Below are 25,501 nucleotides of genomic sequence, written 5' to 3'. Positions count from 1 at the left end.
CCCCCCCCCCCCCCCCCCCAAAAACTTTTTGCATATATTTATTTATGCATTTCTTAGTAGATTTATTTAGGCATTTATTTGTTTGTTTGTTTTAATATATATCTTGTATATTTATATACGTATGCATGTATTTATTTATTATTTTGGCAACTACCGGAAAAGGAAAGGTTAAGCGGAGCTACACCTCTGATGACGTAAGCAGCTATGTAAGTGAACCAATCATCTTGTCCGGTGGGAGTGGAGGCGAACTAGGCTCGCAGGATCCGCGCGGGGTGAATGTATATGAACTAATGTAGCCTGATCAAACATCGACCACAAACTCAGTTACCCACTAATATCCTCAGGTAAGAATATGTATCTTTTGTTTGGCTGTAATGAGTTGCGCATGCAGTTCGTGCGACGATAGTGTGCAATGATACAGCGTATTTTAGATGCATTAGCGTTTGATATTTGTCCACGGTACAGTAACGCAGTTTGGAGTGTGCGCTAACTGAATCGCTTTTTTTCCTCATGAAATACAGGGACATTTATCCGATTGCGTTTCTCTGCGATGATATCTACTAAATTAAGTTGCCAAACCCAAATGTAAACAATATGGCAATTTAGTAGCGAGTATGTATACTGGATTATGTGAACGGGGCGTAGTGCTCAACTGAGCCTTTTCCCTTTTTTGCAACTGTCGTTTTATTGTGAAATTATAATTTAAAATCGTTCTTACAACTGATATAGTTGTTATTTGGCATGGTTCAAGTAACCCGCCTGGTAGCTCCATGATTTGAACTGCATGTAATGACAGAGCGCGTGAAGCCGTGAGCTGTTTTTAGTACACCTCTTAATTTAACCCTCTGTATCCATTCTGTCGGAAATCTAAATTTGCGAGTACCGTTTGCAAAAGGGTGTTAATTTTTTGTGGGGGGCTGGCCCCCTTATTTGAGGACCTCAAGTCAAAACAAAACGTAAAAAAGTAAATATTTTTTATTTATTATAATTATAATTTTTTTAATGTAGCCTATTCCACAATAGCCTACACATTTCAAATGGCGTTTTCGAACGTTTCAATAACAACAAAAGTAAGATTTAAAAGTAGTAGTAATTGTTCACCTAAATAAGTAATAATTACAACAGTAATTGCTGATCAGTTTCCACTGGATAAAATATAATATATGTTATACTAAAATATAATAAATTATATTTACTTATCACAAGAAAATAAGAACAACAACTTTAGTGTTGTGTTTAGACATCTATAAGATGGCGACAGATGCCAAAAGAACATTTGGGTTGGGCAAAGATAATCACTGACAGAAATTCCTTTAAAAATGAGACCGACCTGAAGGGCAGGGAATAATTGCAGTGTATATTGCGTTGCATTAGTTTTGCTTTATGTAATGGGTAAACGTTACAGGGGACAGTAATAGGCCAGTGGGACACTCAATGTGTCCAATGCCAAGAATGTGGCAGCATGGGACTATAAATAGCCTTGGGACACTCTCCCATCCTGAATGGAATGGCTTTTCCATGCCTTGACCTAATCCTTGTAGTAATCTTCTGATGATTTAAAATGTATAACCTACAGTCATTTGAAGTTACTTCTACATCAAGACTCAAGAACTTGATAATCAAGGTGTCAAAATTGTAAACCTGACTACTGATTTACTTGTATAGCTCTGTTTGAAATCTAGACAACTGTGAAAATTTAGTTTTGTTTAATCTTTCTAATTGAGCTATGGTTTTCCTGCAGGTCCTTTGAGGGTATATCATGGCTGCTACCTCCCAGGTGTTCAGGGTCATCCGTGGCAGGAGGTTTGGTCGGATACTGGTGCCAGCCATAACATGCCAAAACTGCAGCCGGTCTCCTCATCCATGCATCAGTGCAACTCAGCCACACAGCTTTGAACAAAGATGGCGGCACCAGGTGCGGGGATACAGGACCTCACCTGCATGGCACACCTACTACTTGACCCCACCTCAGGTTAACAGCATTCTAAAAGCTAACGAGTACAGCTTCAAAGTTCCTGAGTTTGATGGCAAGAACCTCAGTTCAGTCATGGGCTTTGACAGCAACCAGCTACCGGCAAATGCACCCATTGAGGATCGCCGAAGTGCATCAACATGCTTGCAGACCCGTGGCATGCTTTATGGCGTATTTGATGGCCATGCAGGCTGTGCATGTGCTCAGGCACTCACCGAGCGCCTCTTCTATTACATTGCCGTCTCATTACTGCCACATGAGACGTTGATGGAGCTGGAGAATGCGGTGGAGAGCGGAAGACCTCTTCACCCGATATTGCAGTGGCACAAGCATCCCAACGACTACTTCAGCAAGGAAGCTTCACGGCTCTACTTCTCCAGTTTGCGCACGTACTGGCAGGAACTGCTGGATCTGAGCGTTCCTGGGGAGCAACCGGATGTTGCTGAAGCTCTTGTGAGTGCCTTTAAAAGGTTGGACAGTGACATTTCCCTTGAAGCACAGGTTGGCGACCCAAATGCGTTCTTGCACTACTGGGTGCTCCGTGTTGCATTCTCAGGCGCTACTGCATGTGTTGCACACGTTGACGGTAATGAGCTGCATATTGCCAACACTGGAGATTGCCGTGCAGTCCTGGGCGTACAAGAACCTGATGGCTCTTTTTCCGCCCTCACACTCACCAACGACCACAATGCGCAGAATGAATCTGAGATGAAGCGTGTGCGGTCTGAGCACCCGCTTTCTGAGGCCAAGAGTGTGGTGAAGCAGGATCGACTGTTGGGGTTACTCATGCCATTTCGTGCCTTTGGAGATGTTAAATTCAAGTGGAGCATTGAACTACAGCACCGTGTTCTTGAGTCCGGACCGGACCAGCTCCATGAGAATGAGCACGCCAAGTTCATCCCACCCAACTACCACACACCACCCTACCTTACGGCGGAACCGGAGGTGACGCGACACCACCTTCGTCCACAGGATCGTTTCCTGGTGCTGGGTTCGGACGGGCTGTGGGAAACGCTACACAGGCAGGAGGTGGTGAGGATTGTGGGTGAACATCTCACTGGAGTGCACCAGCAGCAGCCAGTCAGTGTTGGCGGCTATAAGGTGACCCTGGGTCAGATGCAGGGATTGTTGCAGGAGAGGAAGGCTCGCATCTCCTCCACCTTCGAAGACCAGAATGCGGCTACGCACCTGATTCGGCACGCAGTGGGGAATAATGAGTTTGGAATGGTGGACCATGAGAGGTTGTCAAAGATGTTAAGCTTGCCAGAGGAATTAGCCCGCATGTATAGGGATGATATCACAATCATTATAGTGCAGTTTAACCCACACGTCATTAGCGGACAGTAGAAGCGGACACACTCTTTCTTTCACATGCTGTGTTACATACATCATCAATTCTAATCTTACGCACAATCTCATCACACTGCATTATCAGTAATATCAGCACAGCGAAATGTTACCTATCTATAACAGTGGAATGTATTACTCTTGAGTGTATTTTTATGTTCATTTTTATTTTCACATATTCATGGCAGCTGCCTTTGAAAGGAATCTGAGCGGTGTTATATGTGGAATTAAGCCAAACAGAAAGAATTATGCTAAGCTCACCGCAGACCTACTATCACAATTAAACCGTCAAAATTCAACACAAAACCATAAATCAAGACTGGAAATGTACTAATGTAGGTTTAGCAGATTTTGCACTTAGGAGAGAGTTTATATAGTGCTTGTGTTGTGCCAAAATTTGCTTTTAATTTTTGAATGAAGGAAAAAGGAAAGTAACGCAAAGGTCATTTTTAAATGTTGAGTGAGAAAGAATGAGGATAGAAAGCAAAATAGGTCCAGATATGTACTTTTAAATTGGAGTGCTCTGTAACTGGGATATGTCAAATGAGACGTTATCTTAAAGGGACAGTACACTCAAAAATTAAAATTCTGTCGTTCACTCACATTCATGTAATTCCAAGCCTGTATGACTGTATACGTTCAAAAACAAGATATTTGAAAAATGTCCCAGTGACTAAAAGTCAGTGGGGCCCAGTGTTATTTTGGACCCCACTGGCTTTCATTACATGGACACAAACTGTTACTCATAATGCCTTTTTGTGTCCTGCAGGTTTCAGAATGACATAAAGGTGAGTAAATGATGACAGGATTTTAATTTTTACGTTAACTATGCCTTTAATGTTTTATTTAGGTTCTAATGAACCAAATGAGTTGCTAATGTCACTAATTATCCAGGGACATGAAAGCAGTAGTGAAGTGTGTTTTTCAGAATTTATTTTCTTGCAAACTATTTTATTTTAGTACCATTTGTATTCTATCTTTATTTGACTGATAAGTTCTTCTTTTTGTACAGCATGCCTTAGTAGATACAGTTTTTCATGAAGCATGTCTTGGAGTTCAAGTGTCATCAAAACATGGTTTGCACAACCAAATTATCTTCTCATTACTGTAAAAGTCCTGATAAAGAGGTCTGCGTTATTTTTTTACCTGTACGTGGAATCAGAAGTTCAGCATTTGATTGTTTTTTGCAGCAAGGCAGAAGTTCCATATTGTTCCTAAATTGACACTTTTAACGTGTAAAATGTAATTAAAGACATAACTGTTACTGCACACAAAAGATTCTCTGTTTCTTAAATATTCTTACCTCAGTCCCTTCTGACAATGAACTTTTATTTATAATGCTGCTGGCCATTGCTGAAATTCCTGTTTGGTTTTCTGATGTGTGGATGTGGGCTGAATTTCTCTGAAAGGTGAAGGAGAGGTATTTAAGGAAACGGGTTAATGACACAACAAACCAGATATGCTTACACTTCTTATAAGACGCAAACATACCTATATGATTACACTACAATGGGGAAATGTGAACCTGAAGGATTTTTTGATTGTGTTTCCAAAGTAATTCATTTGGTTTCTAAGTATTTTTCCAGGTGTCACAACATTTTTCCAAGTGATTACCGGCCACAAGATAGAAATTAGAATTTAAGTTCAATGTCATTTTTTTGGTCCGAGGGTTATTGAACAAGTTTAAAACCATAACTCTGGGATTGTGCTTTCTTGCCTGTTTTCATTATGTTCTCCGCTCTTGCACAAGAACAGCTGATTACCACATGAAATGTTTCGAATGATAGTCAGTCAGCAAACAGTGTTATTAATGTAATACTGTAATAAAGTTATAGGCTTGCTGAAGTGTAAATACAGACTGCTTTATACTTGGAAGTAAATGTATGCTGCAGCTTGTTAAGTTTGAAATGTTTAGTATATTTAACAATATTACTATGTGCTGGTGCATGGGCATGACTTCTACAAATACTCTTGCCTTTTGTATTTCAAATGTTTTAATAAAAATGTAACCAAGTAAGTATTGTCCAATTTTTGTATTTTGTTGAAATGAATGCATGCAGAATAAAGGTTTCTAAGTTTTTAAACTGAGCAATCCAGTCTAGCAGACCTAAACAGATCAAGGTGACTTTTGTTGAAGAAGCTGACTTTATTTTGTTGAAGTGACTTTTGTCCAGAAGCTGCATTTCATTCTAGGAATGCACATTTATTTGTAAGAATAACTGAACTTCATGTGTGTTTGGAATGCTGCCCAAACAGAGCAGTTGGCTCAGGGTCAGGGGTCAAATCAACATGGTGTCAGATCACAGTCTCTGATTTGGCAAACTAAGTAGGTCAGTCTATCATAAGCCTCTATCATGACATGGCAATTCTGAAACTTTAAATGTCAAGAGTTCAGTGGGTTCTGGACATGCATATCTGCAGTTTCAAAGTAAAGGTTGTTATGTGGCCTATGAGCCTGACTTACAAATGTAATGTCCTTGCCAAACGCCCACAGCCAGGTTGTTCATTATTCTGACAATACCCTTTCAAAGTTTGGAGTCTGGATGATTTTTAAATGTTTTTGAAATAAGCCTCTTATTCTCACCAAGACTACTGAAGTTTTAGCAGCCATTACTCTGGTATATAAGTTCATAGAAGTGATATTTATCTAAATTGTTGTTTGGGAAACGAATTTGAATCCTTCAGTGTCACATGCTTCTTCAGAAATCATTCTAATATGCTGCTCAAGAAACATTTCTTATTAACAATGTTCAACATTTTTGTGAAAATGTCAAGTTTAAAAGAACAGCATTTATTTGAAAGATACATCTTATGTAAAAAATAAAATAAAAATAGAAAGGTCTGACCAATTTAATGCAGCCTTAATGAAAGTACTTTCAAGGAATTAAAAAAACTGACCTCAAACTTTTAAACAGTGGTGTATTAATATGGTACTATATACGTTATTTTAGACGAGGCTTAATATGCAATATTCTTCATCCACCAAGAGGCCCTTGGCCAAATAAACAGTAAATAATCCTTATGTCACTCTGACAGAATATTTGACTCTGGAGGAGGTGTGTTTGCGTTTACAAAACTAATGAAGACATCCAAAAAGTTTGCAGACACAGCCTGGATTCTCGTAACATTAGAAATCGTGGGAATTAATTCAGTATAAAAGAAGTAAATAAAGAAACGAGGTTTTAATTGTGTTATTTGCATGTAATCCAATTCTCCACCTGATGGCGCTAATCGTCAACAAACGGAAAAGGCTGGTACGGCTGTAGAGTAGCTTATCGAAACCACTTAAAATTTACACATGAAATACACTACAGCTTGAAAGACAATAATACACTTTTTATATCTGTAACATAATGCATGTGGTGTATATTGCCTAAGGTGCGTGTAAATTATCTGTACATACGCTTGAGATGATTGACTGATCTACGGGGGATAGTTGACCGATTGACAGTAAATAATGACGTTGACGCAAATCTGTCTTGCTTGTTTTACTGTATAAATATTGGTTTTATTTGCAACACGACAAACCAGAAACTGTATAAAGGACTTTGAACAAACTTCAATATGCCATGAAATTTTGACCTCAATCCAGCTCTGGGTTCATGCACGTCCTCACCTATATATAGAATGTTATGGCTGGTCAAATAGGCTATCTGATAGACTTTTTTTCTGGGTGTTATTTAATTTTTGCAGCAAGTAGAGCTGTAACAGCAGATTTGATATTATTTAATATTTATTCGCTGTTTTTTTTTTTCCAGGACAGTGGCCAGATTGACTGGAGTGAGAGTGATATTACTGTAAGCATGATGATTCATTCCCACACCAGACATCTTCCTCCACTCAATAGCCAGAAAAACTCATCAGTTCCACTGACTCATTCTGTCAATCAGAACTGTTCATTTAAATTGGACATTTAGCTATTTAAATGCACTGATATTTTCTACATCACAGTTCTGTTCCTGTTCCATAGTTATCAGTTAACTGGAGTAGACTATATTGAAAGATAAATAGTACATAAAAATCCATGCATCCATCATATAGTTTAAATAGGAGAATCTAAATGTAGTCAAGAACAAATAAGTAATAAACAAATAGGCCTACATACTCTGCTCTTCTTTTGTATAGGTTATCACTTCATTGTAGGGCTGTCAAAATGGCTGAAAAACTAAATTCGAATGTACATTGTACTTAAATATTATCAAAATTCATATTATATTCGAATTTAAAATGCATAATTTCAGATTTGGTGAACTGGTTCAACCGGTTCACTAAGAAGAACCGGTTAAATCGAACAATTCGTTCGCGAACCGGACATCACTAGTGTGAACGGCTTGGTTTCGGTTTTGATGTAAACAAGATCTTCTCCGCATTGATGTTCTCTTTTTCCGCTATATTTTTAATGAACAACGCAGCAGCAGCGCCGCATCCAGTGGCTTCAACTAGATAGGCTAACAAAAACATTATAATGCAGCGACACTTACATCGTCATCGCATCTCGTGAGCCGCTGATAAGGCTGCCTCCTTAACGCACACCTAAAATTCGAATGCAACATTTTTATTTTAAATTCGACGAATTTTCGAAATTCGAATTTTTTTGACAGCCCTACTTCATTGTAATAGTTCTACGTTCAAAGATGCTTCAGCCATAATTAGACTAAACATTCAACTGATGATAATCCATATGCTAATCATTCCCTCTAGAATTCTCTATAATTAATTTAACAATTAAGATGAGTGGTTAAACTGATATAGCTGTTGGCATGTGGATAACTTTTTATATTATGAATATTATCTCTACAACTGTTGGAAAACAGATCCCAAGTAAATGTTAGAGAGGATCTAGTAACTGCACATTTGATAAATGTTATCTTTACAACACAAGACAGTTAAAGGGGTCATTTGATGCGATTTCAATTTTTCCTTTCTCTTTGAAATGTTACAAGCTATTGGTGCATAAAGAAGACCTGTAAAGTTGCAAAGACTAAAGTCTCAACGCGTAAAAAGACAGTATAAGTCATTATAATCCGTAATTATGTCCCCCCTGGATGCAACAAATGCCTTGTTTATAATGGGTTTTAATGTTTTTGTCTCGTCGCTCCGGCCGGGACACGGCATCAACAGTATGGTGAGGGGCGTAACATTTCCGTCACACGCTTGAGGTATTCGGCCAAACGCACTGGATAGCTGGCCAATCAGAGCACACCTCGCTTTTCAGACCGATGAGCTTCGTAAAAATCGACACGTTTCAGAAAGGCGGGGCATAGAGGAGAAACAATAATGTACAGTATGTGGAAAATAATGTGTTTTTTTAACCTTAAACCGCATAAACACATTTCATTACACCAAATACACAAAATAATGTTCTTTTTAGCAACATCATATGACCCCTTTAAAGGATTAGGTGAATCAAAAATGACCTTTGGCAGTAGTAAGTAAGATAGTTTGGTTATATTTTGTTTTGTTGCTTTATCATTATAAGAGTCAAAACTGAAACTGTTTATTAAATAAATGAAAATGTAGCTCATATAAATATAGCTTTTTACACATTGGCAACAATCTGCTTGACTTTTCCATATTGTAAATTATACAAGGTTTGTCTCGTGCAATAAATAAATAAATAACATTCTCAAATGTTTTTATTTGATTAGTGACATATTAAATTAAATATATATAAATTTTTTCTTCTTCCTACATTGTTTTTTAGCTGTCTGTGAGCAGATGAAAATTTGATATCTCTTGTTAGTATCAATGCAATAAATACCTTTAATGTAATTAATCTTAAATATTCAATTTTACATCATGTTTGTTTTTTTATTTAGATTTTTTTTTTTTTTTTTTGTGCTAATTTCCAGGTTTAAATGATAGGTCGGACCCCACTGGAGATGACTTTTGGCAGTACTATTGTCATTCACACTAGTATTCACTTTCAGAAATTTGTTTTAAAAAGCAGTGCACTTGCTTTCATTAGTTTCTTTTTAGACTTACCAGACTCCCCTATTCTCTTGCAGAGGCAAATATTTCATTAAAATATTCTGGGGCCTATAATTAATTTGATACCTCCATTAATTGCAGAGTGCCCATAGATGGTCGTATTGCTCTAAGCAGATGAAGGAAACATGTGCATGTGCTCTTGCTGCACATTGAGCACTCCGTAAGCCTCTGGATGAACATGTGCGGATGGGGTGCTCTGTATTACTGGTGTGTTAGTGCTGGGCTATGGATGAGTCAGTTGACACTGTTATGATTTTAATGTATTCTCAGTTTGGCTCTGCATCTCATAACAATTTGTTTGGTTCGTGTTTTGGCAGAGGGTCTAAACTGCCTAAAAGATGCATGCATGTGGTATAAGAAAAGGAATCAACTTGTTCCTGTTTCTATGATTTTGGCTGTTACCATGACAACACATGTTGTGTGGGAGAGACAGAGTCAGACGTTGAGGAATGATCAGATGGTTAGACAACAAGACCAGGGGAACTAGACAGACATCAATCTAACTACCACTCACTCATTCATCCATCTGTCCATTTTCCAGTCACGGGCAAGGTCAAGAGAGGAGCGATGCTCATCTGTCAATCCATCTGATCAACTTTTTCTCTGTTAGCTTGTGGAAAATCCAGTGAAGGAATACAGATCTTCTGAGTCTATAGTCTAGCTTGACAACAGCAAACCAAGTGGTGCTGTAAGCATATAAAAGAAGAAGTAGGCTAAAGTTTTATTAAATTGAATTGTTCTGTTATTGTAAATTGAATGAATTGAATTTTCAATCTTTAAGTACCTTTTGTGGACTGTAACGTTACGTTACGTTGGTCACAGTGATTTTGCCAAGTAAGACATGTTCTTGGATTAACATCTTTTGTTGATCCTGGATCAACATTATTGTCCAAAAATATAGACCTAACCCTATCCCCACCCCTAAACCTAACCCTACCCATAATTTATCCCTAAAATCAGAAGGAAATGATAGTTGAATAACAAGGGTGTAGAAGCACCCAACTCTGGTTGTAAGTCTAAAATGGACATTTCCTGTTAACTTATCCCTCAATTGGTTGATTGGAATATTGTTCCAGGATCAACATGGATGTTGATCCAGGAACATTGCACTCTGTGAAAATCACGTTCACCACGTTAACGTTACATTATCCCGCTCATTACAGGGCTACTCAACAAATATATAAATACGTAGACATTAAATATTGATTTGAGTTTAAAGTATTTAATCTTACCTGTAAATTATCTTAAAGTGTCCGCTAAGTGAAAATAGCAGAATGTACTAAAATAGCCTATAGCAACAAACCGAACTCCGCGGTTTGCAACGATATTACAGCAAGTGCCGCGAGGTCATTTTCACAACAGTCGATAAGACATGGCGGCAGTTGCATTTGTATGAAATGACAAAGCTCGCAAGCGAAGCTTTTTACGAGTGACACGAAAAGTTTAATTTATTATTAAAATATATTTTTCATGTACAATGGCAAATACCACTGAATGCCGTGAAGGGGGAAAAAATAGAAAAATGCAGCAAGTGACCAGTCAAAATAAAGTATTCCAGAGTCTCTTTAAAATGTACATTTTGCCAACAAAATCCAACTTCTGTCTCGTATAATACCGGGACACGTGTTTATGGATGAAGCTCTACATTTTAGAAGTATTTTGCCATGCTGAAGATTAAAAATAGCTATACTTTGTATTGAATCCTAAAAGTTTAAAAAATAATATATTTTTACATTTTATCACACTGTGTTTTCTCAGTTCCCCAAGTTGATCATGTAAACACACAACTCTGCACTCTCAACTAATTGTCACCCCTGACATCAGAGTGCAAGAAGACAAGTAGCACTGTGTGTGTCTGACTCCAAAAATGGACATAGAACCCCCGTCGGATGAGATCTGGCTAATATCAAACAAAAGGTATAACCATGTTTTTTACTATTCCCCCGTGACATGCTCCACAGACCCCCCACCACATCTCAGTCAGTGCACTCTCCTCTTGGTTTTGTGTGTTTGTTATGGAACGTTGCTTAGAAACTGAAGAATATGAAAGTAATAGATCAGCATGAAGACTCACAGACTAGTGATACAGACTGAGAATTTATGAGTGAGTTTTCGGCATCTCTAATTTGTTTGATTTGTCTCTGGTATTTCATATTCTCTTCTTGACAGTAACATTTGTCTCTTTCAAGATCTGCAATCTATGATAACACTTTATAGAAACACAAGACATACAATTATATAAGAATTATGTAAGAAGCATTGAACAAGTCTTTACTCATTACAATTATTTCTCTTGAAAAATTTCCATAATGCTCAAATGCTATTTCTTGTGCTATGCTGTAAGCTAGTTTATTTATGGTTTTAAATAATATTGTTAATAGTAATATACTTTATATACTAACATGTTTAAGTGTGGGAAGTTGTGGGAAATGTGGATTTATTCCTCTCTCTCTCTCTCTCTCTCTCTCTCTATATATATATAAAAAAAATTTAAAACAGTATCTGGGTCAAAGTAGAACTTTATTTACAGAATGAACAATTTTGGTTTTCTACAAGTCAAATAGGCAAAAATGTTGTCATTCTGTGATTTTTATGCCTTCTTACACTGCAGAACTGAAGGGCATTTAATAGAACCTGACCTTTGACCTGCACAAGACATTTTCTAGGAGAAATGTCAAAAACAAAAAATATCACATGGAAAGATTTTTACACATTTTAGTTGATTCTTGGACAATGGGGAATAAATATAAGATTTACATTTTTATAGGTTTAATCCATTTGAAATATGAAAACATACTGTATACAACATTCTGTACTCTTTGTACCAAAAATATACCACAAAGATGTTTAAAATTCCAAGAAAACACTTGGGGGGCAATATATATATATATATATTTTTAAATTTCAAAGAGTTTGCGATTTCGGGCATCATGAGCAACAGCGTCTTCGTGGAGTGTGTATAAGTATATATTAAATACTTAATATATCAGCAGGCCACATGGTGAATATGTAACTGTTAAAACATTGAACATGAATATTTAATGTTAATAAAAAGTGTTTTAAAAATGAAAAGAAGCAGCACAACCACTTAATAAAGGAAAATAAAGGTGTGTATGTTGAGGGTCATGGATGTCATTCTGCCTGGGTTGTGTACCGAATTATGTTTACAGTTGGCATGTTATCCTGACTCTAGAGCATTGCTTTAGTCTCTCCAGAAGTTTCTGCTCTCTGCTGATCCTTCTTCTTGATTCGGTAGATTACAATGATCAGGAACAAAGCTGGAAGGAAAAAATTTTTTTTTCTCAGTTTGCTTCTTTTTAGTCTTAAATAGAGCAAAATTAAACATATAAGTCTTACTGATGAAGCCGAATATTCCTGCCAGGATGCCGATGGTGCCGCTCATGCCCATCTTCCAGCTGTGAGCTGCTGGCTCGATGTAACAGTAGCCCAATTTAGTGCAGTTACATATACGCACTAAGAAAAAAGAAAGAAAGAAATCTCAAATGAGATGTTAGAACATCATGCTAGATGTTAGAATGTTATATGTGACCCTAGACCACAAAACCAGTCTTAAGTGTCAATTTTACAAAATTGAGATTTATAAATCATCTGAAAGCTGAATAAATAAGCTTTCCATTGATGTATGGTTTGTTAGGATAGGACAATATTTGGCCGAGATACAACTATTTGAATATCTGGAATCTGAGGGTGCAAAAAAATCTAAATATTGAGAAAATCGCCTTTAAAGTTGTCCAAATGAAGTCCTTAGCAATGCATATTACTAATCAAAAATTAAGTTTTTATATATTTACGGTAGGAAATTTACAAAATATCTTCATGGAACATGATCTTTACTTAATATCCTAATGATTTTGGGCATAAAAGAAAAATCTATAATTTTCACCCATACAATTTATTTTTGGCTATTGCTACAAATATACCCCAAGCATGTGACGGAAATGTTATGTCCCTTACCATATTGTGACGACCCCGGGCTGGACTCCGCTTCGTCCATGGTGAAAGCCGATCCGCCGATCCACAGCGCGAAGTTGAAGAATTTCCTCAGCGACCAGCATGGATCAGCTCTAGGCATGACGAAGCGATTGCAACTTTACAGATCTTCTTTATGCACCAAGAGCTTGTAACACTCCAAAGAGAAAGGAAAAATTGAAATTGCATCATATGACCCCTTTAAGACTGGTTTTGTGGTCCAGGGTCACATATATTAAATAAAGGGAAAAAAATAGTTTACCATCAAACTTTTGAGTGATACCCATCCCAGCGTTGTCTTTGATGTTGATGGGAACAGTGGCATCCAGATCACTTGAGGGCTTCTTCTTCAAAATCAGCTGCACTGAGGTTCCTGCAGATACATAAACAGGTTTACATAGTTACAGCAGTAAATAAATTAAATACAACAGTCATACTGTGTGTAAGCCTGTTTTTTTTTTTTTTTAACTGAAGATCTGCTCACCATCCAGAGGTTTGATCTCAAAGTTTGGTGACTTGTGGTTAATGGAGAAGGTGAAAGGCTCTCCGTAGGGGTCAGCGTCCTTATCTACAGCAGAGAGTGTCAAGGGGGTCATATCCTGCACGCAGATGAAGCCCTGTGTCTTCTGCAGTTTAGGGTAGTTGTCATTCACATCCAGCAGATGAATATCCACCTTCATCTCAGCCTCCTGCTTGTCTCCCTCTGAGAGGAACAGAAATAGATTGTAATATTTATCAAATGCCACTCACCTGGAGTGACTCTGTTGATTTCTCACCTGTCTCATAAGCGATGATTGTGAGAGAAATCTGCTCCACCGTCTCTCTGTCCAGAGCAGCTTTAGTCTTCAGCTCTCCAGAGTCAGCGTCCAGCTCCAACCAATTATGTTCATCACCTTCCATCTTAAACCTGACAAAAAGAACATTTAAATGCAGGAATTGCATAAAAGGCATTTAAGAATGCTCTTAAAATGCTAAATTTTACTGGCTGCCAGAGAGCTATTGTAAATAACATACAGTGGAGTCAAAAAGTCTTAGACCACTTAGAAAAAATTGTATTTGTTGTTCCATTTAAACCTAAACACATGAATATAAACTAAATATACCCCCCAAAATTAAGGATTTTAAAAATTGATGTAGAAAGAAGATTGGTCACTAATTAAATATGCAAAGTTGGGACACTGATCATGTGGACTCTTGAACTTCAATCAAAAGGCCAGATGTTCCAGATGCTCCATTGAAGCACAAGATGCTCTTTGGATCATTTCAAATAGTTTTGGAGAACATCACATTTTACACAAACTCGGATTTCTGCTGTCACTAAAACATTCTAACATTTATATGTACATTTTTCAGTTCAACTTTTCACTTAAATAGTTGTGCTAATCATAAAATTGGAATCTATATTGAATTATTACTGTAAAATAGTGTCTTCAGTAGTGGTCTGTAACATTTGTACCCCACTGTATGTCAAAGCACCAATAAACCTGACAACAATTATTTCATAAATTGCTTCTTTAGCACACGAAAAAAAATATTTAGCTCAATATAAAAATGTTTTATTTCTAGTTCTAAGTAACCAAGGTGGGATTGCATAAAATGTTACAAGCGTAGACAGAATTAAATCGAAGTATTATGTTGTTTCTTTCATCAGTTTCAACATATACCAGCTGGAACAGAGCTCTTCAATCAACTTCAGAAGTAGAAATATCAAAGCACTTTGAACAAACAATCTCATCTCATATATGATCTGATTATGTATGAGACACAATGCAAAGCATTACTTGATAGTCTTTCCCTCTGGATCCTTGGCTTCAGCTGTCATTATTACGGTTCCAACCGTGATGTTTTCTGGAACGTTGACGTTAAGAGTTTCAACTTCAAACTCTGGAAGCTCGTCCACATCCACCAGCTGAATGACAACATATGTGGTGGCATTTTCAGTATACTCCACTCCTTCGATCAGGGGCTCAGGATTACGGGCATCAATCTGAAGGTTGAAGACGCTCTGGAGCTCGTAATCCAGTGGCTGAAGATTGAGAATATAAAAAATAAAGAAAAGCAAAAAGCATAAAATGGAAATGTAAACAGTTTTTGCATTTCAACATGTGTTCCTCATGAGTGAGGTCTTGTTACCCGAGCGATGTAGACTCTGCCCTCTCCAGTATCTTCATCAACCTCAGTGGCTAAGAGGTTATGTGGGTCTCCAGCAGTGATGTGATACTCCACCCTAGAGCTTCCCGTTCCTGGGTCATCTGCATCTGTGGCTTTGATGCTGAGCAAAGTGGTTCCCACTTCAGCTAGTTCAGGAACACTGTGGGTCCCATACTTCAACATGGAAGAAGGTGGTTATGAATCAGAGCAGAGATTATGTATTCAATAATCTACAGGGAGAAAGAATGTAATTGATGTAAGGAGTAAAATAAAATGCATACATATTTTTTCTCGAAGACAGGGATCTCGTTATTGATGTCGATGACCTTGATGATTGCTTTACATTCCGTGGTGTAAACTGCAAACAAGTGCAAAAGTTAAGGAGCGCATTCATCAAAAAGTTCTTCATTTTCAGTTCATTTGAGTTCAGGTTGTGTTTACCTCCATCAGTCACACTAAAGGTGAGCTCATACTGAGGCACCTCTTTCCTTTGGAAGTTTTTATTTGCCAGTTTGATTTCACCATTGACTTGGTCGATGGTGAACATTCTGTCAAAAGGCTTGGTAGGCTTCTGTCTTAGGAGTGTGTAGTCTAATAATGAGTTCAGTGTGCCCTCCTTATCGCTATCATGAGCAGGCAGAACCCCAATTTGATTACCTAAACAAGCATATAATTAAACATTTCAAGATCAAAATTGAAGGAGAATGATAAAACAGTTAATAAAATACTCAAATAATTTCAAACATGTCAAGAAAGTGGGATCCAAAAGTCTGAGATTCAAAATCTGTTTCAAATCTTGAAAGAATTCATTTTAAACAAACATTATGACATAAAATACATGAATGTTTGAGATTCTGTTCTCTTGTGTGACACTGATCATGTAATCTCAATTGAATTTTGAAAAGGACAACAAAAATGGCATATTAAGAATTTAGAATGTTTGCTAATTGTTTGACTTTGAAATGTTTATGCAGATTTATTTGTTTATTATTCTTAAAAAAAAATTATAATACATCAAAAAATGTATAAATAGAAGCCTTTTCACCAGTGGTCTCAGACTTTTTGACCCCTCTTTATGCATTTGGTCAATTTGTGCTATCACATGCACCTGGTTTGAATTTATGTAATGTGAGTGTGTGTGTGGTCCAGGTTATCCCCACAAGGATAATAAAACCTGATTTTTTTTTTACCATGTGGGAACAATTTTTTGATCTCCATGAGGAAACAGGCTTATAAATTATACAAAATGCAGAAAGTTTTCTGTAGGGTTGGTTAGGGGATAGAATATACAGTTTATACAGTATAAAAATCATCATGTCTATGCAAAGTCCCTACAAAAAAAGAAAACCCAACTGCGTGTATGTGTATATATAAAGGGTCTCACATTATTACCTATGGGCTCATTCTCTTGCACCTCAAACACAGCTTCATCACACACAGGAGGGTTATCATTCACATCCTGCACCTGCACATGAATCTCCATGGGTTTTTCCAGCTCAACACCCTGTTCATCTTCTGCCAAGACCACTAAAGTGTACTAAAACACACACACATATACATGTAAAAAATAAAATGCAACACTCAGTTTTATACAATATGTAATAAGGAGTGAAATATGTTGAAGCCCCGATGTAGTTTACAGACTGGTATTGAGTATTTTTCTCTTTTAGTTCAGTTTCTCAAGCATTTCTATTTACCATATCTTTCTCTTCTCTATCCAGAGGAGCGCTAACATAGATTTCTCCATCTTCATTGATGGTGAAGGGGAAGGAAAGCCTTTCTTTCTGTACCAGCCTGTACAATGCGGTGGGATCATTGGCACGCACCTAAAAAACAAACAAACAAACAATAAATAAATTAAAAAGTAAAAATAAAATAAAACTAAATAATGTAATTAATCATTTAAAATCATATGAATAAAATTAAAAGTAACACTGCCTAGCATAACGTAACATTATTGTTTTTAGATCCAGACTTACTGTGGTAAGATACATAGGGTACTCCTCTTCCAGATTTTCTCTGATGGTGATTGGTCCAGGGCTGACCCAGAGGTTTTGAATGACAGCTATGTTGACCCGTGTCGTGCTGCTCAAAGCGTTTGGAGCTCCACCTCCTAAATCCTCCACACGAACAATCAGCGCATAGTCTGGATCTTGAAGAAGATTCACTTCTCGTCTTTCTGCTCATACCAAAATAAACACTCATTAATTATTACTGATTCTGAAGTAATGAAATCATGATTAATGAAACACTGATTCATGTTGCTCATTTAACTGTTGCTTATTGAACTGTTTCTCGCAGTTGTGCTTTAACTCAGTTAACTCAAATCAGTTGATCCAGTTGCTTTCAAAATGATTCACAGTTTTTAGAGCTCTTGAAAAACCACAGGCCGTCGTCACCTGCAGGTCGAAATGGTGTAAATGAAATGAAAACGTATACCTTTTACATATCAGATGCAGCTGTTTTCATGAGATTGTTGTCTATTAAAAAAAAAAAATATTCGTAAAAGCTTTGTTTTGAAAGCGCCCTTCATTTTTGATCTGAGCATCAGCACAGCTGAGATTCTCCCATAATAAAATAATGTAAATTCAGGAGTATTTCACGTCCATTTATTTATTTGACAGGTCACTGTGGTGCTCACCTTTAAGTGGTGAGGTTCAGTCAATAGAATATTATTCCACAGCTTGATAATCTGATGAAGTGAAAGGCCTGCACATTTCTGTTCGTCACATGATGTTTATTGATTTGAGCTGGTAATGTGGATGCTGAATGGTGAAGTAATCTGGGTTAAATCCAGCCTCATTTCTGAGATGACAGTAATCTGCACTGCTTGAGCACAGTTAATGACTGTGTTCTTATTTACAGCACGTGGCATGTTCCACACACCAGAGTGAATGTAATCACAGAAGTGGTCATTCATAGACATCAACACACCAGTTTAATCTGAGTGTGTATGTGAGAGCACTGTAATCAGTAGCGTTCATTTCAGTCTTATTCTGAATTACATGTTCTGTCCTCCCTCATGCTCTCATTCGCGCAAAGAGGATCACAAACAGAGGAGACAGACCCAGATACTGCTTTCATTTGGCCCATTTATACATTTCTTAATCAAAGTTCTGTTATTCATAGCGAAATGCTAGTAAACAAGTCTCTGAGTCTGGCATGATTATGTACACCACATAAACTGCTTTTTCAAAATACCATGGAATCTATGGAAGGGAAGCTTGTTTTCACCACAGAAATTAAAAAAAAAAAATGTAACTGACTTTTTATCTCACAATAAGAACACAATTCTGACCTTTTTTTTTCTTTTACCCCCCCAAGAATTATGATATAAACTCATATAAATATAAATTGAAAGATATACTCATCCAAATTACCAAATAAAAAATTTCTGAATTGTGAGTTTAAGTCTTGCAGTTTTGAGTTAATATCTCACAATTCTGAGTTTTTCTTAGAATTCCAAGTTTACATCACACAATGACACCTAATCACCTAATTACATTTTTTTTTATCACAGAATTAAAAAAAGGGACTTTTTATCCCATAATTCAGACTTGCAATTGCAAATTTATATCTCACAATTCGGACTTTTTGTCTCTAAATTTTTAGATAAAAAAGTTGTATTACATTTTTTTATCCCATGGCTGAAATAAGCTTCTATATAAAACTGTTAAACCAACTGTTTGGGTGTTTTTGTTTGTTTTTTGCTTGTTTGTTTGTTGTTAAATATCAATTTCAAAATCATTCTGATGGTAAGTATTGGTGAATGGGTAAAAAAATCTGTGAAAAGGGTGGATTGCTTCATGGCAGCAACAAATACACATGTACAACTATCCTCTGTAATTACGACAGTGATATATTTATGAATTCCACTCACTTAACTGTTTAACTGTAAAAAATAAACAAAACTACATACAGTTGTGTTAAATAACATGATCACTTTGTGTGTTTCTGTATGTTCTCACCAGCACGTTCGACGCATGTGTAAAAGGGGTTGTTCTCCAGAGGCATGTTGTTCCTTGGAATACAGTAGTCCTCAAACTTCTTTTTCAGGACATCAGGACTGCCACGGACCTCCCCGCGGCTGTACGTTACAGTGGGCCTGGCCCTCAGAAACTCTGCTCCTGCAAAACAACAGAAAGACACACTTTCAATCTTCTTTTAAAGAGAAATACTGGTTTGGCACTCAACAAAACATATGCACGTTTGGGTTTTTCTGTGTTTATTTTTGTTCCAAATGTGTTGGCATACCTTCCTCTGTTATAAAGATATCGCCACTGTCCGGGTTAATGCCAAAGTAAAAACCATTTCCAGGATTTGGGATTTGGTTCACAATGCTGAATCCAAGTTGGGCATTTAATGTGTTGGGATCGTCTGCATCGGTAGCAAACACCTGCAAGAATGGAACTCCTGCACGCACACAATTACAAGTACAACAGTTTGAACAGTTTAGAGCAGGGTTCCTCAAATCTTGCCCTGGAGGGCCAATGCGCTGCAGAGTTTAGCTCCAACCCTGATCAAACTCCCCTACCTGTGATTTTCTAATGATCCTGAAGACATTAATTAGCTTGCTCAGGTGTGTTTGATTAGGGTTAGAGCTAAACTCAGCAGCAAAGTGGATCTCGTGGGCCAAATTTTAGGATCCCTGGTTTAGAGTTTAAAGTTTCAATGTCCGTTGATAATAGGTGTGTTTCTCACCTGCAGGAGAATGCTCTCTAACACGGCCACTGTACTGACTCTCACTAAAGACAGGGTGATTGTTGTTGATATCCACAACTTGCAAGACAACCGAGTAAGGCCCATCAACAGTTTCACCATCTGCTGAACGTGCTTCAATCTGAAGAAAAACACACACATATTTAGATATGTTTGTACTGGAATTTACATTTAGATGTCAATACATGTCAGTTTTTAATTTTTCAAGCTGTAATTTTATAAAATAATTTTATACAATTATCATGTGGTTTTATGACCTCATATTAACTGAAAGACTACAATGGAATATTTGTACTTTAAAAATTTTCACACCTCAGAACAATTTAAAATGAACTACTGAATGTAATACCGAGAAAAATTTATAGTGACCAGAATTTAAAATATAGGCTTTCCATATACAATTTTAATGTAAAACCATGTTGCTTAAAAATAATCACTGGACATGTTATACATCAACAATGTGCTTTGTGCATACTAGAAAAGAACAACGTAGGGATTTTGTATCTTTTTGAAGACCCAGGTGCTTGCATGTTATGTGTGATATTTCATAATACAATAATAAATTACATCTAGATGGTGGCTCTTCTCAGGGCTCCATTCCAGAGGTTGCTCCAGGAATAGCCAGCCGTCTGTAGAAATACTGATCTTTCCTTCGGTCTCTCCGCTTACATGGTATGTCTCCGCTTCCTCTGTAGATGTAAACTGAACAAAGAAAACATTTCTAGAATATTTTCAATCAATACATTCAAAAATATTACTGACAACAGATACTGAAAATGTTCTAATAAAAATGTAAGCATTATATCTGTCTTCATAACTAACCTGTCTGTCAAAACTAACCGTTAAAACACAAAGACAGAGCCTACGGTACCTGGTAAATGGGATAGGGCACAGGTGTAGCCTCTGGCACATCTAAAACTAGATGTCCTAATGGCCCCTTTTTGTCTTCCAGACCAATCCCATGAGCCTAAGAGAGAGAGAGAGAGAGAGAGAGAGAGAAAAAAGAATTATGAAGCCATGTGAAAAATAACACCCTAAGTCGCTGAATTTAAAATGACTTGATGCAAAATCACCATTATAGATAAGCATATTGCCAACTGCTATGTTGTCTGTTATCAATCTATACAGTCATGAACAACATTAGTGGCTAATATTCTTTCCGAGAATGAGATTTCCCTGCATACTAAAACATTTGACCACACTTCTTAATAGATAACTGAATAAAGTTTTAAATTACATTTTAAATAACTGAATAATTATTGTCTTACTGCAATATAAAGTCAATTATTTAATATCAAGTCAATAAACCTATCTGCGCTTTGAAGGTTGCTGAATATTTGCCCATATCTGTGGATTATTTATGTAGAACAAATCATTTAACTTTCCGAATGAATCCAGATTATGTCTGTGTGTCTTTGACTGATTAATGGAGTGTGGGCAGAGAAATGGACTTCAGCATAGTTACTCATTTATGGAGTGAATAAAAGTTCGTAAGGACACTACAAGGTCACCGAGTTAAAATCCTACTCGCACACACACTTACAATGCTGACGAGAAGGGTCAAGTGTAGCAAATGTGCACCTCTCATGGTCCCAGGCAACAAAACCTGGTGGAAAAGGAATGACAACATGCGAAACGGTGCCTTTAATTAAAAGGACCTTTATTATAGTTACTGCAAAAGCCATTATAATTTACAGCAGTGACATTTATTTGCCAAATAACTTTATTAGATGACTATTTCCTGACATGATGGCCCCTGCTGTGCAAACTGAGCAATGAAGTGGAGCCACATGGTGTGACAAAAGCCTAATTACAAGTTGCCCAGTCAGGAAATAGACCCATCTGCTTCTTTAATGTTAAACTTCAGTCAATGATTATTAACAAAACATACTATTCAACCAGTCCTGAGTAACATTTTAAAATATTACAAATATTTCAGCAATATAATGATGATTACCTTTCCTATGTGTGTGTACAGGAATTTTCTGTTTATTTTTCCCTCTATTATCAGACTAATTTGTGCATATTTTGTCAGTCCCTCTGTGCATCTCATATGCATAAAAATAGTGCATGAGTGGCATTTGATGGTGACATCATGACTCTCGTCATGTGGCGGTGTGTGTGTGTGTTTTACATGAATCGCAGCCCATAAAAAGGTTATTTAAAGGTCACTTGGCATTCAAGCGTGGGCGGTGCCTCCTGTGCCAGACAGCGCTGACTATGTGTGCATGTGTGTTTTTGTGTGTCACTGCTGTATCACAGTGTATCAGATTTTATAATGCCTGTACTGACAGTTATATTACAAAGCCAAGACTTTTAAATATATAATATTATGTACTTGCAGATCCACACATCTGAAAAGAGGAAGGGGCAAAACATTCAAATTAAATGTTCAAGAAAGAAATGTGTGTGTATGTATGTATGTATGTGTGTGTATATATATATATATATATATATATATATATATATAGCCTGTAAAGTGTCTGACATTTTGTACCTAGCAATTGCTATACATTCAGCGAAACAGTACAGTGATTTTTCAGGGTCTTTTCAGGATTTAGATTACCAATACAATATCAATTCATTCTAAAATTAAATGTTAACTTTGTCATTTGCAAATTTTGCTTTGTAAAAGCAAACAAAGTACTGGTTTCTCAGTGTAACATATCATAGTCACATCATTCAAGTAAACATGGGACAATTATTAAACACTTAGTAAATGAAAGTAAGTTGCAGACCATGGATCAATAAAGGAAGTTGTTTACAGGTGTGGCTCCATACTTCAGCCCTCAATAAACAGATTTATCTAGAACTGTTTATCTGATCACAGTGCCTTTGTTTTATCTCAAGATGCACACCAGTAATGTTTTTTTTCCTAAGTACGTTCATAAAAATTACTTAAATGTCCTAATTGAACTATGACCTAATCCTGGCTTAGTCTAAGCCCTGTCTGTGAAACCGGGCTATAATGTGTGTAAAGAGATAAAGATCTCTAGATTAATCTGACTGTGTTAGTCGCAGTTTGGGTCCAAGAGTAGATTAAGCTGTGACGGCAGTTTTAATGAAATATTGTATTGAAATAAGCTGTAAGGTTTAGTGCTTTACTGATACTGGAATTTTATTTCGGTTATATCGGTCAGATCTATTGTGAAAGACAGACACGCCTTGAGACAGATGCGACACAAGGTGACATTGAAGTTAATGTGACCTCTGATAAGCTACTTTAGTTCTTTTGCTTAAAACCCTTGATCGACACAATATACAGGTATGCTGGTTGATATTATTGGGTTTTTTATATCTTTGTGTCAACATATTTAATGAATCGGGACGTTCTGGTGCATAAGCTAAAATCAATACTCATGTTCTGTTATAAATATCAGCTCAACCAGTAGCAGCCATAAGAATTAGAATAAAGCAAATGTGAACAATTTCTTTCAGAATTGTTTTGACTTTTTAAACTTTTGATTTAAATCAAAACTTGGATATTCTAACAAGAAATAAAAATGCAACAATAATCCATTAACATTAGGCTAGATGCCTCCAACTACGGTAAAGTTTCTAGTATCAAGGAACAATATCAAAAAACATCATAAATACATGTTCATCTAGCAAATGTGCTCAGAAATAAGTTCGCACCTACGATGCTACAGCAAGTTTCGATATCTTTAAATGCCCTTCCACATAAGCTGGTCAACACCCTTCTGAACGCACTGAGCAAAGGCAAACAAGATCATAACCTAACATAGGCCTCGAAAGCAACATTTCAATGCAAATGACATATTGGTAACTAATAACATATACTTTTAAAATCAGCTTAAACTCGATAAACTCAACTATAAGAAGATATAAATGAAAGGATAAGAGACACAGACCTGTCAGCAGAGCTCCTCTCCTCAAAAGACTGAGCGTTTCAGTCTTGAAGTGCTTCCTGCTTAAGTCAAAGTTTAACTCTGCTTTATTGAGCCTAATCATTATCTACTGATTCACCGCTCAGGGGAGTAGACTGTAAATTTAAGGTATTTTATGGTACCGTTTGGCAAATAGTGTACTGGATTGGTGGATGTGTTAATGTGTAAACATCAAGCGTTTAATTAAAAGGACACAAAACGAAAATGCATCAAAAATCTTCCTCTGTAATCAGGGGTCTTCAGTAAATTCTATGCAAGATGATAAGGACAAAGCAGAATTCTGAGGACAAGCTTGGACAAAAAGAGAAAAATATATCTGAAAACAAGCTGTGTGATGGATGAAAATCACTGTATATTCCTACAGAGCGTAAAGGTCACCTTCACACAGCTGTGTGCTCACAATCGTGAGTAATACAGGCCTGCAATCTTTGATCCTTGACCTTTTGACAGACTCTGGCATGGTTGTGCAGGTTTCTCAGTTTCGTCTCGATACTGAAAATGAATACATTAGATAGAACTTCTGAGCTATTCAGCAATGACACTTAAAAATAAACTTTATTTACTTACCCTTATATTGTTTCGTTCCAAACCTGCATGGCTTTTCTTTCTTCTGTGGAACACAAAAGATGATGTTGTTTTGGACCCCATTAACTTTCGCTCTATTGACAAAAACAACTGAAACATTTTTTAAACGTAATCTTTTAAATACAAGGACAGAATGATTTGAAACATCTGTTTTTACAGGTGCGAGTGACGGCACACTTTTTCTCGGCAACACACATAAAATAAAGCAAATATGGATATGAATACTGTAAGATATTAACTTCTGAAAAATCTATTTTAATCACTTCCTGTAAAAGTGACCCCTTCCATGTAAATGTCTCAGGTTAAAGGCACCTTGAGTGGTAGTTACTCAAGAATTTCCCATGGTTTTCCACTGACTAATTATTATGCAGCCGTATCAGCACAATGGAGAATAAGTAAGAGGGTAAAGGTTAAGATTAGGAGCGACGATACTTCCCAGCAAGCAATTTTGCGTTTAAAAAACGTCTATTAGACGTCTAAATATAGCCTAGACGTCTAGGCTAAAACGAGGCTAAATTTGGGCTGTCAGTGAAAATCTATCATTCCGAATACAGCCACAGCGCTGTTTTGTGTCTCTGAGCAACATGACGGTGTTTCGTTCTTGAATGAATCAAGCGTTTACATGATTCGGTTCAATCGCAATGACTCACTTATTAACAGTGATTTGCTGCCACCTGCTGGCGCTTTTAATTTCACATTTCGTCTTTTTCTTTCTTTTCTTTTTTTTGTTGTTGATTTTTTTTATGTTTTAAATCATTTCAATTATCAGTATTCAACGTTTTATGTTTAATATATCAAAACATTATTTATGCATTTGTAATTGCAGGTTAAATGCATT

At 36.8% G+C, this 25,501-nt stretch overlaps 2 protein-coding genes and 1 pseudogene across 3 annotated transcripts; 1 reads left to right on the top strand and 2 right to left on the bottom strand.

The window, feature by feature from the left end:
- The window catches only part of LOC107687820 (zinc-binding protein A33-like), a 10,599-nt pseudogene extending 9,019 nt beyond the window's left edge, over positions 1 to 1,580 (bottom strand).
- Positions 170 to 5,325, top strand: LOC107687812 (pyruvate dehydrogenase [acetyl-transferring]-phosphatase 1, mitochondrial-like). Its single transcript, XM_016485278.1, has 2 exons — positions 170 to 344; positions 1,742 to 5,325. The coding sequence occupies exon 2, from the start codon at positions 1,760 to 1,762 to the stop codon at positions 3,317 to 3,319; it is 1,560 nt and encodes a 519-aa protein (XP_016340764.1). The 5' UTR covers positions 170 to 344; positions 1,742 to 1,759; the 3' UTR covers positions 3,320 to 5,325.
- A 6,941-nt stretch (positions 5,326 to 12,266) lies between these two features.
- Positions 12,267 to 24,102, bottom strand: cdh17 (cadherin 17, LI cadherin (liver-intestine)). Of its 2 annotated transcripts, none has more exons than XM_016485297.1 (19): positions 24,043 to 24,102; positions 21,714 to 21,776; positions 21,042 to 21,137; positions 20,738 to 20,872; positions 20,153 to 20,291; positions 19,706 to 19,864; positions 19,420 to 19,578; positions 17,431 to 17,630; positions 17,149 to 17,277; positions 16,844 to 16,988; positions 15,893 to 16,108; positions 15,733 to 15,809; positions 15,434 to 15,625; positions 15,082 to 15,326; positions 14,077 to 14,207; positions 13,785 to 14,003; positions 13,563 to 13,673; positions 12,668 to 12,784; positions 12,267 to 12,588 (listed from the first exon to the last, which is right to left on the bottom strand). In XM_016485297.1, exons 2-19 carry the CDS (start codon positions 21,756 to 21,758, stop codon positions 12,500 to 12,502), a joined length of 2,604 nt encoding a protein of 867 aa, XP_016340783.1. In that variant the 5' UTR covers positions 21,759 to 21,776; positions 24,043 to 24,102; the 3' UTR covers positions 12,267 to 12,499. The 2 variants fall into 2 exon arrangements, with proteins under 2 accessions (XP_016340783.1, XP_016340784.1); XM_016485298.1 differs by lacking the exon at positions 24,043 to 24,102 and adding an exon at positions 22,128 to 22,163.
- Between the last annotated feature and the right edge of the window lie 1,399 nt (positions 24,103 to 25,501).

The sequence above is a fragment of the Sinocyclocheilus anshuiensis genome, unplaced genomic scaffold (assembly GCF_001515605.1).
Source record: "Sinocyclocheilus anshuiensis isolate Anshui unplaced genomic scaffold, SAMN03320099.WGS_v1.1 scaffold409, whole genome shotgun sequence".
Lineage (NCBI taxonomy): Eukaryota > Metazoa > Chordata > Actinopteri > Cypriniformes > Cyprinidae > Sinocyclocheilus > Sinocyclocheilus anshuiensis.
The sequence above is the reverse complement of the archived record's forward strand: the minus strand, read 5'-3'. Positions and strand labels throughout refer to the sequence as shown.